This window comes from Labrus mixtus, chromosome 11 (assembly GCF_963584025.1).
Source record: "Labrus mixtus chromosome 11, fLabMix1.1, whole genome shotgun sequence".
In the NCBI taxonomy this organism is placed as follows: domain Eukaryota; kingdom Metazoa; phylum Chordata; class Actinopteri; order Labriformes; family Labridae; genus Labrus; species Labrus mixtus.
Genome location: NC_083622.1, coordinates 2,259,366 through 2,273,778, shown reverse-complemented (window position 1 = coordinate 2,273,778; position 14,413 = coordinate 2,259,366). Strand labels below are relative to the sequence as shown.

At 41.7% G+C, this 14,413-nt stretch overlaps 1 protein-coding gene across 1 annotated transcript in view; it reads right to left on the bottom strand.

Annotated features, from left to right (window-relative positions):
* LOC132983274 (IgGFc-binding protein-like) overlaps positions 1 to 14,413 on the bottom strand; it is a 35,239-nt gene that overhangs the window by 3,991 nt on the left and 16,835 nt on the right. Inside the window, exons 17-31 of the mRNA XM_061049531.1 lie at positions 13,814 to 13,983; positions 12,895 to 13,109; positions 12,093 to 12,284; positions 11,790 to 11,978; positions 10,726 to 11,165; positions 9,493 to 9,611; positions 7,865 to 8,061; positions 6,915 to 7,053; positions 6,558 to 6,740; positions 6,244 to 6,389; positions 4,672 to 5,018; positions 3,492 to 3,715; positions 2,192 to 2,333; positions 954 to 1,290; positions 243 to 359 (exon numbers count right to left, since the gene is read on the bottom strand). Coding sequence (XP_060905514.1) covers positions 243 to 359; positions 954 to 1,290; positions 2,192 to 2,333; positions 3,492 to 3,715; positions 4,672 to 5,018; positions 6,244 to 6,389; positions 6,558 to 6,740; positions 6,915 to 7,053; positions 7,865 to 8,061; positions 9,493 to 9,611; positions 10,726 to 11,165; positions 11,790 to 11,978; positions 12,093 to 12,284; positions 12,895 to 13,109; positions 13,814 to 13,983 — 3,157 coding nt within the window. The remainder of the gene's footprint in view (positions 1 to 242; positions 360 to 953; positions 1,291 to 2,191; positions 2,334 to 3,491; positions 3,716 to 4,671; positions 5,019 to 6,243; positions 6,390 to 6,557; positions 6,741 to 6,914; positions 7,054 to 7,864; positions 8,062 to 9,492; positions 9,612 to 10,725; positions 11,166 to 11,789; positions 11,979 to 12,092; positions 12,285 to 12,894; positions 13,110 to 13,813; positions 13,984 to 14,413) is intronic.

Here is a 14,413-nt window from a genome sequence, read left to right as displayed (position 1 = left end):
AAAAAGGAGAACTACTTTGATTCAATGTTAATTGTTGTAAAATTGCCACCAGTGTAGTCCATATATACTGTTCCTAACCTAAAAGGGATGCTAACTCCAAAAATGTTATGAATATATATATGTTCTCCCAATAAGGCACAATGATTTAGTGGCTGTGCACTTTTTCAAGCCTCGTCATATATGTAGGCTGACCCTTTAAAACCCATTGTGTGTATGTGTGTGTGTGTTCGCATGTTTCTCACCAGCACTTTGCCTGTGTGTTCCTGTGAGAGCGTGAACTTTTTGCCGAAGACATTAAGTGTCACTACTTTGGCGTAGGACACTTTTTTGTTGCCGCGGTTGTTGTTCTCCAGAGTTACCTACAATCAAAAAATACATAAATAAGAGCAGGGATGATTGATGGACAGAAGAGAGGAGGACACATTCATGAAACAACTACACTGAGATGATAAAGAGTTAAACATGTAATGCTGGCCACATCAGTCCACATGTAAACGGTAGCACACAAGCAGCAGGAGTTACTCTGCTCCTGTGAACTTAGGCTGCCTACACAAGATACTTTCCCGCCTGATTTGGGACATTTCGGGTTATCTTCTTTGTGTTCACTGTATGTAAAGCATTAGCTTAGCTTTCTGGCTTACAGCTGAGGTGAAACTGACTGGACTAAAAATGTCTCCAGTTGCCAAGTTATATCTGTGTGTCAGTCCTGTGAGCGAGGTGCAGCACCGCCTACCCACCAATTACAGCTGTGATTGGCTCCAGCACACCTGCGACCCCAATGGGATAAGCGGTGTCAATCGAAATTACCCGCTGAGTTATACATACTAACGGCTAAAACTCATCACAAACCAGCTTGTGTGTTCTAGGAACAACTTTATATGTCTAAAAGGACTTCACATCTGACATGTTTTGTTTTCGAGTCAAACATCACTGACTGTCTCTCTGCTGCTCACCTCAAAGTCCTTCAGTCCTTTGGTGTCTCCACACACACCGGCCAGCTTGTAGACACAGTTTCCCTGGAAGTCAAACTTGCGTCCATCGAAGGAGTCGTAGTGTGGGTCTCCGCGTGCTGTGCACATCTTAAAGCTGACTGGATAACAGTCCCGCACTCCCTCCACGATGCTGCACATCTCTCCGGCCTGACATCCCACTGACTTACACTGCACCTGTTTTGTTACTGCGTCACACACGCACTTGTCGTTGCATTCAGAGTCGCCCCAGAACTCCTCATCTGGCTTGTGATAATGTCCGTTATGTTCACAGCCGCAGCCCTTCTCCTTGGTCACACACCTGGCAGACAGGAGGGCAGAGAAATAACTCATCCCAGGTAAAATAATGAGAGGTTGCAAGTCATACTTCATTGTTTACATTTTTGGTTTTCTTTTTAGAAATCTGCAAACCATCACTGCACTATCATCCAGCCAAGAGAATAAACCACATGGGGGGCTTTCCTCACTTTGCTGATGGATATGTCCTGGTACCACTGAAATTGTATGCTTGTAGAAAACAATAAAATAAATTTGGCAGCGGGTGTTGAGAGATCAGATTGGTCGTGTCACATTCAGAATCCGAGTCCAAATTTAATCCCAAAATTAATTCAGATTCAGATTCAGAAAACTTTATTTATCCCAGAAGGGCAATTCCGTTTCACAACCTACCGAGCCATTGAAAAACGCAAAGACAACATAAAAGGAAACAAACACATCACCACAGCATTCAAACAGTTACATTCACATGTCAGTAACAACAATTCAACAGACGGATAGGTCGTCAAGTGAGAAAGCCAGCGCTATCAATCTACAATTTCCTAATATCAATCTACAATTTCCTAATAATAATAATAATAATATATCAACTTTTTCCCCATTTGATCATTTGCTGATTAAGTCATTCAAAACAGTACCGTGTCTAATATCATTACTAAACATAAATTTCACCATAAGAATTAAGAACTAGAATTCAAGATATCATATCATGTGTCATATACGTTATAATTGTTTAATGGTTTAATCATCTTGAGAACTTACTCTTCTGATATGAAATTGATTGATTAATTAATTACTACAAGTCATACTAATTTCCTTACTTTTAAGGATGGTGCCCCGAGGAATAATTAGGATATAACATCTTAATAAATGAGTTACGCTGCACTGGATTCTTCATACCATCTACATTGGTGTCGTTCACTTACTCTGTTCCACTTCTCACATATCCTTCGTCACAGAAACAGCCCTCCACACAGTTCTTAGTGCAGAACTCAGGCTGAGGTCCACAGCCGGGCGGACACGCTGAGCCGCACGTCTCGTAGTGACTGTTTTCAGGACACGGAGCAGCTGGAGGAATAACAGAGGGGAGGTCATGTTATTGGTTGGAACAAAGACTGCATGTAAGTGAACGTAACCTGCAGGTCTGAAAGGTGAATCCAAAGCTGAAGTATCTTAAACCTGCATTCTTTATAATGTCCAGTAGGGGGCAACTCCACTGGTTGCAAAATTAAGTCGGATTGTATAGAAGTTTTGAGAAAATGGTTGTACTCATCAATAAAATTTCACTAATGAGTTTATGGTCTCAGCCTCTAGTTTCAAGTTTTTTTCAGTTTAGCAGGATGTTCATTTAGTTGACTTCCTTTTCTGTGCTCTGCATTGTTTACAGTCAAATTATCAACTTACAAAGCAACTTTGTGTTACGATCAAAAGCAAGGAGAACTTCACCCTCCGGATTTGTCTGCAAAATACACTCCTGGTTCATTACATCCCCCAAGGGAGCGCGATTTCAACTGTTTCTGGCAAGTCTTACTTTAACTGTAAATAGTACATTACACAGAGGCTTCATTCTGGCTAGCTTCAGCCGTAACCTCACGAAAAACAAATCAATTTTCTTGGGATTTCTTTGCATTAATAGACCTTTAATTTAAGATGTAAAAATGTCAAAGTCAAGCTTTGTCTGGTTCTGTCCTCAAGAGTAGAAGATTACTTTTATGTTAAATGCTTGTTGCATGCAGGTTGGATTGTTTCTCAAGGAATTTTGGAAATCTAAATGCTGATTGGCTGTCAAACATACTCTCAAGCAGATTTGTGTCTTAAGTGTAAATGTTTGATCTACAACAGGCTGTTAGCTGCTGCTCCTACGTACATTTCCATTTATAGAAATACAATTTTCTGATTGTATTCCGCCTGTTTTTACTTTCCATAAACAGTTTGTCCTGCATACACAGATGCTGAGACTTAATTGGTCGAAATTTCAACTACACTTTTCGCGTTTTTGCCAAAATTACTCCCAAGTTGAAAAACTGGAGGTTCTCACAAATCGTTTTCTAACCAGCGTCTGATCCAAATACGGTCATTACTCGCTCCAAAGGAACAACATGGCAATGGCCAAAATGACATAGACTTAAAACAGTAGCCCGGATCTCAGGGCGAGATCAAGGTGGCAACGTTCACATCTTATTATGCGTTGTCTATGTTGTGTAAAACATACTACATCTAACTTACGACAGTCTGCCAGTTGTCTCCATGGCGCTACTGATGCTTCATTTTCCTGGCACTCTGCCATGTAGGTGCTCAGAGCCTCACACAGCACCTTCTGTCGTCCTTCATTGATGCAGACGTCGTACAGACAGTCAGACACAAACTCTTCAACTGAAACCTTAGCGTGACAGTCAGCGAACGGTCCGGTCTTATTACTCAGGAACCCACAGAACTGTGGCCCAAGGTACCTGAAAGTGCAGAGAGAAATTTTACATTTTCAGGCTATGGTCACCTTTCTCAAATGAAAACAGCACCATTAAGATGGCTCTAGGGATGGTAATACAAGTTGTATTAAAAGGTTGCTAGTCTCTTCACAATGGGAAAGTAAAACATTTCTGAACTAAAATGAAAGTTACTGTTTTAATGATTAGTAAAAGAGCTAGTTCAAAAAAAAAAAGATTGAGATTCAAACATCCTCATTTCACGGTGGAGTCATTCACTTCAGATTTCTCATTTTTCAAGTAGTTGTTTTAAGACTTTCGACTTAATGCCACATGCATTTTATGTTAATTATACTATTTATCTGTATATCTATGGATCTCAGTTTGTAAATGCACATTCAATTTAGTCATGGAATTCCACAAGGTCCTGTACTCGGGCAGAGTCTTTTCACCTTATATATGCTTCCTCTAGGTAACCTGCTATGCAGATGATACTCAGTTATACTTATCAATGAAGCCAGATGAAACCAATTAGCTATCTAAACTAGACACATGCCTTAAGGACATTAGGATGATGGATGATTAGAATTATTTTGTTGCTTAACTCAAACAAAACTGAAGTTACAGTTATTGGCCTCAAGCAACTCAGAGGGACATTGTCTAATGATGTAATTGTCTGAGATGACATTAGCCTGGCATGTAGCACCACATGTGTTAGGAATCTGGGAGTTGTATTTGATCAGTTTATATCCTCCAACTCCCATATACAACACTTTTCAAGGAGAGTCTTATATCCAACAAACACTGTCATTCTTAACAAACCTCCTCATCCCGTGGCCCCTCTCATGACTCTCATGACTTTATAAAAGATAAAGCTAAAAATTGAGGAGGCCCCAGAGTTATTCTGCATTTCAAAGTGGGCTGTGTTACTCTTAAGTTTGGAAAAGCGGATTTAAGTTGCACAAAACATTTTGTGACTTTACCTCTCGCGGTCTTCCTTGGAGCACTGAGGACACTTCCCCTGACAGTGATGGTAACAGAACTGGTCTCCATCAGGGATGCTCCATGACGCCGCCCAAGATGTCACATTAGCAGCAATCTTGCCTCCAGCGGTGGTCAATTCGTCCTCCATGTCACCATTGTAGTTGCCACAGAGCCCAGCAACGTTACCAAAGTAACTGCTGCTGAGGGTAACCAAGACGAAACTAGACCAATCAAAAGCGATCTCCACACCAATTTGAGTCTCGATTGTTCCTCTTATTCCACTTTGTGTTATGGAGATGACTCCTACATCAAGCTCGATGGGAAGTTCTTCCCTAATACCATCCACCTACAGGGGGACATCACAGTTATTCACCATTCTTACAGTTTTCATTTTACTCTGACATCACACTTAGGGTGGGATGCTCAATGCTGTTCTTCCAGGGTTCATTTTACAGGGCTGTGTTACAACTGCAACCTGTAATCACAGGGAGTCGGAAAAATCAATAAAAGATCATTGATTACAGAATCATCTGTAACCAAATTTTTAGTAATAGAAAATATTCTACAGCTAATGTTAGCTTTTAGCCCCGCCCAAGCTAATGTGTGATTGTCTCAATAAAAAAATAAATCTTGGCTAAAAACATGTAAGATAAACTATGTTAGCTAAGAAACAAACTAGCTAACATACTGACCGCTTAGAAATAATTTCCCACCTAATTTTTTTTTCTATTATTAAAGGCTTTATGTGCGATTTTTTGATCCAGCAGATGTCGCCCTTGAGCACCAGGATGAAACCAAAACAACTCGCGGTGCATTGTTGTGTTAGCATGCTAATGCTAGCGATCTTTATTATGCTCGTATCTTCACACTGCATGTAAATTTACCTGAAATGAGCGTGATCTAGAAACACAGTTAAGCAGTGAGTACAGTATGTTATTCTTCTTTTCTCTAGTCCCTCAATTAAACAACTTTTATACGCGAGGGGAGGAGTCAGCCGGCCGTCCCGGCGATGTAAACAAACTGAAGATAGGACTCTGAAAACTCTGAAAGCATCACAGACAGTGGGACTCGGGTGTTACACCCATTGCAGACAGTCATTACTCACAGAGTTATTTTCAGAGGATATACTTCATTTCTATTACATTTAAGTGTGAAAAATTGCATATAAAACCTTTAACTAGCTAACTTATGAACTAGTTTAAACAAGTAAGCTAATATAAATTAGTTAATATAGGCTACCATGCTCTTGTTTGAATTAATTTAAGGCTAATTGTATTTCCCTTGCTGGTTAGAAACAGAGATAAGCTAGCATGCTTACTTTTTGTCAGACTAATTTCCTATTGCCCTTGATGATGGTAATTTGGCTATGTTATCTAGCCAGATGTGGAAAGTGACGATGTCGTAGAAACGGTTTAAATTCTTTACTCACAGTATCGTTGCTAACAATATGTCAACAGTATATTGACTTCACTATATTACAACATTTAAGATGACCCCCCTGAGGGTTACATTAGTACAAAATGGTAGCCTTAATATTTGTATTTTCTGACATGCTCTCTCGTATAACCCACCACTACGATATCTTCTGGACCACTGGGGATGTAAATACTGTGGCCCAACATCTCCACAGTGAATGACTGCACAGAGGAGCCCTCAGAGTTCCCTCGCAGCTCGTTCTTCATGGTCACCGTTACCGCTGGCAAGGATGAATCAGCTCCTGAGGGATCAGAATAATTTATGTTAGCAAACATTAACCCTGTGTCTCTGTTCTTTATAATAATCGTACAAAGGGGATTACAGAAATGTTGCTAATGTTTTTTGCAAAATAACAAGGATTTTAACATTTAACACATTTTGACATTTTCACTGTCAGTTAAAATCACACCTGTGGTGTTGACGAGGACGTAGCTGCAGGTTCCTTGGAACGAGTAACTCTTGGCGTCGAACGTCCTGTAGTGAGGGTCCCCAGATCCCCAGCACATGGCGCTAGACTCCGGCACACACACTCCCTGACCCTCTTTCACCTCGCAGCGCTCCTTCACCCTGCAATTGGTCTTTGCACAGGGGTCTGAAACACACACACACACACACACATTATGCAGGAATTTGGTTCTGAAAGTTTCCACAAATAGATACAGCATGACTCCTGAATCAGGATGGAAACAAAGAGAAATACAGGTAGAGATGGAAACACTTTAGAGAAGAGCAGAAAGGAGAAAAAGTCACTCAGTGAGTATTTGACCATTTGGGAAGCAGCCGATGACTCCGTCCTTGTTGCGACAATCCTCCCCCTGCTGGCAGCTTGAGGCATTACAGCTGAACTCTCCGGCCTCGCAGGAACAGATCTCTGAACAGTCGCCTGCTCTTACTGATGAGCCTGACTGAAAAGAGTTGCACAAGCATTAGAAAAGAAACAATCAATGGCCACTGATAAGTTGAGACATACGCTAGGTTATGCAAACAAAGCATGTGGTTTGGTTTTTGTGCCTTAAAGGGTCATAATGTTCGTTAAATGGGGGAACTTTTTGTTGCAGTTTTTCGGGGTCAAACAGGTACAAAAGTCACTCGAGTAGATGGCTTCAGCCTTCAGTAATGAGACCGGCTGTAATTATTCTTTGTAGAAAATGTGCACGATCAAATCTCTTCCTCTGAAAGTGCTTATAGAAATATTCTCTTAGCACGAGGTCACAGCACAAATTTATTCCCAACGTTTTGCAGACTAGGGTTGTCACAGTAACAGAGTTTTAAACTTTGATTCAAAAGTCAAATTCAAACCATCAATACCTGTTTCATTACCATGGCAACAACATCAGATGTCCAATGCACCCAATATGTGTTAATCTTTTTTCTTAAATTACCAAAAATTGCCAGTAAAATTCTGCACTCTGTCAAAAGGTTTTTGACCGCTTGAGAGCGAGGATGTCTGTCACTGTAAGGTTTTGTTTGTTTGGCATTTTTTATGGACTCTTATTGACTACGTTGTGCCTTTAGATTAATATGGAAAGTGTTTTAACTGCAATCCGGTCTAGGGGGCCAATCGTTTGTTGAAACGCGTCAGTGGCAACGCGCGTCAAAGCCAGGTCATTCCTGGATCAGGCATGTCAGTAGTTCAGTACTTGATTGACCTCCTTCAACACGGCCATCTTTAAAATTCAACAGATAAAGAAAATCCACTAAGATGATGGTTCTTACTTTATAATACTGTCCATCTACCACACAACCACACTTCTCCACAGACACACAGTTGGCTCCGTCGGACATGAGGCCGTCGTCACACTGGCAACCCTCTTGACAAACTGGGGCGGGAGCTGAGCTCTGCAGGGAGGAGCAGGTGGAGGGCCAGGAGGAGGCACACAGCTCATAGTGACTACCAGCGGGACACTTCAATGCTGCAGGGACAAAACCAGACACAGAGACTCAGAACTGAAAAAGTTTGACCTGTTGTTGCTTTATTTATTCCAAGTTTAGTCTTCAGTGTTTCCTGTTTTATTTTGTTATTTCTTATCTTAATGTTTTTTTTTTCTCCTGTGTGTATTTTTGCTGTTACATACTTAAGAGCTCTATGTGTCTTTACTGTTTCCTGTTTTATTTAGTAGTTCTTGTCCCCGGGAGAAACTCCGGGTGAAAAATGTGTCTGTTTGCGTTCACACATGTAGCTCTTCCTGGAAATATCAGGAGTGAGTCTGGAGTTTTCTTTAAGTGTGAAAAGCCCAAGAAGTAAGTTTCTGTTTTCCTTTTTGCCTTTTGTTAAAATTAATCTTGAGTTTTGTTATCTTCCCTTGAGTCCTCTTCCGACAGTTTTTCTAACACTGTGACAGAATGAACCAACAAGAAGATGGAAGGAACACTGAGACTAAATAAACACGAGTAATAAACACATGGTGAGACTAACGACACAGGTGAAGCCATTCAGGGCAATCAAAATGGAGGTACACCAGACAAAAGGGGGGAAGTAAGAGTAAACCATGATATGATATATTTTCACTAGAAAAACTTAAAATGATCATGTGACATTTGTTGGGTTTGTAAGAAGGATAAAGTGTAACTCGAAGGTTTGTTATGAGACCAGAATTTTTTACTATCATATGATTTAATTAAAATCAAACAATTTCAGTACCTGGTTCGATACCAAAGCATCAAAAATACAAAATCCAATCACTCAATGCAGGGAAATTCCTTGTTTTTCATTACCAGAAGTTGCAGTCAAAGTCCTTCAAACTGTCTAAATTGCACAGATTATTTCAGTACTGAAGTGTTGCCAACATATTTGTGTAATTTAAGACAATGGTCCTTCTCCTGCAGTGGCTTTTGGTTAAAAACATGACTGAAGCTATTACATTTTTAAAGCTTCTGTACTTTTCAATACGATGGATGATTAAAAAATTGAGATTTTTTTACAATGAAGTATCTAAGTAGCTTATTTTTTTTTTAGATTTATTTTGGGGCTTTTTGTGCCTTTAATGGAGAGATAGGGTAGTGGATGGAGTCAGAAATCTGGGAGAGAGACAACGGGCAATGACATGCGGGAAAGGAGCGACAGGTTGGATTCGAACCCGGGCCGCCTGATTGGAGGACTGCCTTAGTTACTTTTTATGGTTGCTTCTAGAATAAAACATATTAAGGTCAGGGTATCTCTGCAGCTGTAAAGTTCTTCATTGTTCTGTTGTTTTTAATCATGCACTTTTCATACATCCAACATCTGCACTTTCTGTGATGTGTTGCAATTTTTGTTGTAATATTTAGATTAACTGTGCAATCCTAATAAATCAAATCCAGATGAGTTCATCCACATTCAGCAGCAGAGAAGAAATCAGACTTACGACAGAACTTGTCGCTCCTCCACTCCTTTATCTTTGCACCGGCGAGCTGACAGGCGGTGACGTAACTCTGGATGTGACTGCACAGGAGGACGTTGTCCCCTTTGCGTGACGTCATCTCCCTGAAAAAGATGAACACACAACAGAATCTTAACACCGGAACTCAAAATAAATCATCGATCTGGTTTAACTTGGATCTAATTTTTCCAGACAGGGACCAAGTGACGCCCTCTGGTGTTGAAAAATGCCACAGAAAACAGAATTCCCAAGAACTGCAGTTCCTCCAGTGTCCACTTGAGGCTGTCTTCAAAAGTGGGTCAATCCCCATAGAGTGTGTTTACATCCTTGTACAAACATACAGATTTGGTCTCTTTAGGTAATTCCTTTATAAATGAAAATTGTCCGGGTTGAGTTTTTATATAACTAACCTGTATAAATTATATTAAAGCTTACAGTTATGCACAAAAAGGGGCCTCTGCTAGGTGTCACCTCAGCTAATTAAATCATTGAATTTAAACCTCTGGGCCATGTTTTTAGTGTTGGTGGGATTTTCATTAAAAAATTGGACATATATATTATGTGTTTTTTGCATTAGCCAGTCATTCAAGAAGTCGCAGCCCAAACTTCTTCTGTGAGTGTCATTACACAGTTATTATTTTAAAGGTCAAATATTATGGAAAATACACTTCATGTTTTTCTAACTCTAAAATGTGTCTCTAGTCTGTCTGTACAAAGCCACCAATTATAAGAAAAGTCCATCCTCTCCGTCTTTTGCCTGCTCCACTTTTCAGAAAATGTGTGCTCAAACAGGCCGTTTGGAGTTTTTCCCTTCATGACATCACAAAGGGCAGTAGCCCCTCCCCCAGGTGGGTGACACTCCCACAGCTAGGTGTTTGTTCTGCCCTCTGAGTCTGCCTTCTCACCGTAAACAATAGGACATGGAGCAAGACACCCCAAGCCACCCAAGCACTTCCAGAGAGGGGGCGTGGTCAGACACAGCTCATTTACATATTTAAAGGTACAGACACAGAAACAGCCTGTTCTGAGCAGGGCTGAAATAGAGGGGTTTATAGGCATGATCAAATACAGGATCAGAGTGGATTTAGAACAAGAAACTTCACACACATGTTTTGTGGAGTTCTGTGACTTATTTAAACTGAAGAAGAGGAGGAGAATATGTGACCTTTAATATGTTTGATCATTGTTTACACAGTCTAGTTTGGGGTACTTCCTTACCTGACACAGGCATCATAGTACGGAGTAGGTTTTACTGTAGAGTGGCATCCTTCAAAAGGGCCCTGCGCTGATTTGATGATGTCACAGTTTTTCTCAGCGTCAGGGTCCGTCTGTTTATCAGTCTTAGGACAGGAAGCGTCCCCACAGCTTGTGTCACACTTGACGTCTTCGTCCTCCTCAACAACTGAGGCCGCAGCTGTGTCCTCCGGATTTCCGATCTCCCCCACCAGATCGTCAGACATGTCGCCGTTGTAGTTCCCACAGAGGCCACTGGTTGCGCTGTGATAGGTCGACGGGAGATGCACGACCACACCCGACTGAGTGTCATAGGTCACCTTTAGACCAAAGTCAGTTTTGACAATGATGTTGACACCATTTTGTTGTATTTGAACCCTTTCCTTAGCCAGTGACACGGGAAGGGTGACTTTGATGTCATCGACCTGAGACACAAAAACAAAGCCATTTTCAGGTGAGCTGGTCAAATATTCAACCTCCCATCCTAAGGAATACGGCAGATCATTGAAGTTTGTCCATGTTGTGTTGTAGAACTAAAGGTTGGTCTTGGTCCTTCTCAGACTGGACTGCATTTTTACAGAGGCCTGTCTCAGTCAATTACATGATGTTAAAAAAGTTAATTTATTGTGTTGGTCGACTAAAATTCAACTCGCGGTGCATTGTTGTGTTAGCATGCTAATGCTAGCGATCTTTATCATGCTCGTATCTTCACACTGCATGTAAATTTACCTGAAATGAGCATGATCTAGAAACACAGTTAAGCAGTGAGTACAGTATGTTATTCTTCTTTTCTCTAGTCCCTCAATTAAACAACTTTTATACACGAGGGGAGGAGTCAGCCGGCCGTCCCGGCGATGTAAACAAACTGAAGATAGGACTCTGAAAACTCTGAAAACATCACAGACAGTGGGACTCGGGTGTTACACCCATTGTAGACAGTCATGACTCACAGAGTTATTTTCAGAGGATATACTTGATTTATATTACATTGAAGTGTGAAAAATCACATATTAAGCCTTTAAATACATAATAAATACAAAACGTCATACCTTAACTTCCCAATTGACCCCTGTCTCCATGGAGATTTCAGCGTCATACACGTGAACCTCAACGCGGCGAGTGACAGAGCCGTCTTTATCTGTTTTCTGCTGCACCAACACGGAGAAGGGCGTCTTCCCTCCATCGTTCTTCTGCACCTCTGACAGCGTGAAGAGACAGTCTCCCAACAGAGGATACTCCTGCAGGAGGGGACAGGTGTATGTCATAACGTCTACTGTCAGCGTCTTACAGCTTACATTTATTATTTCAATTCAGACAGCTTCGACCTTATCTAGAAAAAAAATGTGCTCTACCTTTCCATCGAAGGAGCGGATGTTTCTGACTCCACTGACCGAACAGGAACCAATACTTTTGGGTTGACAGGAGACGGCGCCGTCTTTCAGAATGCACTTCTCGTGTTGTGAACAGTGGAAGGTGGCGTCACACTTTATCTGTCCTTCTGAACACACACACTGAGTGTTACAGGACTGTCCGCGGTAGAACACCTGAGAGCAGAGAGACAGGTGAGTGAGGGAAGCTGTACAGGGAGCAGAGTGATTGATGTGTGTGTGCAGGTTTGTCACAGAGGAGGTGTGTGTTATAAATCTGCAGGTGTGTCACAGAGGAGGTGTGTGTTATAAATCTGCAGGTGTGTCACAGAGGAGGTGTGTGTTATAAATCTGCAGGTGTGTCACAGAGGAGGTGTGTGTGTTATATATCTGCAGGTGTGTCACAGAGGAGGTGTGTGTGTTATAAATCTGCAGGTGTGTCACAGAGGAGGTGTGTGTGTTATATATCTGCAGGTGTGTCACAGAGGAGGTGTGTGTGTTATAAATCTGCAGGTGTGTCACAGAGGAGGTGTGTGTGTTAAATATCTGCAGGTGTGTCACAGAGGAGGTGTGTGTGTTAAATATCTGCAGGTGTGTCACAGAGGAGGTGTGTGTGTTATATATCTGCAGGTGTGTCACAGAGGAGGTGTGTGTTATAAATCTGCAGGTGTGTCACAGAGGAGGTGTGTGTGTTAAATATCTGCAGGTGTGTCACAGAGGAGGTGTGTGTGTTATATATCTGCAGGTATGAAAGGGGAGGTGTGTGTGTTCTGCCCAGGTGTGTTACCTGTCCATCCTGATAGTACTGCCCTTCGTCTTGACATCCGCACTCGGCCACAGGAACACACTTGTCGTTGCTCAGTATGTAGCCGTCGTCACACACACAGTCCTCTGTGCAGGGGTCGTCTTCGTCACAGTCATCAGGTGTGCCGAGGCCGCTGCAGGTGGGCTGGCAGGGGGAGGCACACACCTCATAGTGACTGTTTGCACCACATGGCAGAGCTGCAGGGAGACAAACACAGTCAGGGACACCTTCAAATTAAATACTGTGTGAAAAAGTAAAACAAGTGAAAAGTGACAAGTTGGAAATATGCATCAAAATAGACATCAGAGTTCTCCAAAGATCCAAAGTTTACAACCGGACAAAATGGACGCTGTTCACTTTTGACAATTTGATGTAGATTGTTAAATCTCTGAATGTCCAGACATTAGTTTGCTTTTTCAATTTAAGTTCTTATTAAAGGCTTTCTATGCAATTTTTCACACTTAAATATAATAGAAATCAAGTATATATTCTGAAAATAACTATGTCTGTCTGTGATGCTTTCCAAGGTTTCTGAGTCCTATCTTCAGTTTGTTTACATCGCCCGGACGGCCGGCCGACTCCTCCCCTCACGTATAAAAGTTGTTTAATTGAGGGACTAGAGAAAAGAAGAATAACATACTGTACTCACTGCTTAACTGTGTTTCTAGATCACGCTCATTTCAGGTAAATTTACATGCAGTGTGAAGATACGAGCATAATAAAGATCGCTAACATTAGCATGCTAACACAACAATGCAGCGCGAGTTGTTTTGGTTTCATGCTGGTGCTCAAGGGCGACATCTGCTGGATCAAAACAAAAAATCACATATAAAGCCTTTAAAGCCATTTTTGGTCTGATGACTGAAATAGATGTGTGTGTGTGTGTGTGTGCATTTCTTACGACAGAACTTTTTGGTCCTCCAACTCTCAATTTTAGCTCCCGCATCCTGACAAGACGTGCTGAAAGCTGATAGGCTGTTGCACAGAGCGGAGGCGTGGCCCTTGTACGCACACATATCAAAGACACAGTCGTTGAGGAAGGTTTTGTGGTCCAGTTTGCTGTGACACTGACTGCAGAGAAACAGAGAGTCGAGGGTGAGATGACAAACTGTAGTTGATGAAATATAGAGTTCGTTCACCGAACTTTCATTTGGATGGTAAATGGACTTGAGCTTATATAGCACTTTTCTAGTCTCCCAACTACTCAAAGCGCTTTTACACCACATGTCACACCCACCCATTCACACCCTTTCACACACTGATGGTAGTGATGATCGCTATGTAGTATCATCCATCAGAAATAACTAATCCCATTCATACACCGCCACCGAAGCAGCAGGAGCAATTTGGGGTTAAGTGTCTTGCCCAAGGACACATCGGACATGTTGCCCAGCTGGGGATCGAACCCTCGACCTTCCGGTTGAGAGGCGACGACTCTACCGCCTATTTGTTGTTTGTCAGGCGTGAAGAACATCTGCTATGCTGATTGGTTACTGGCTTT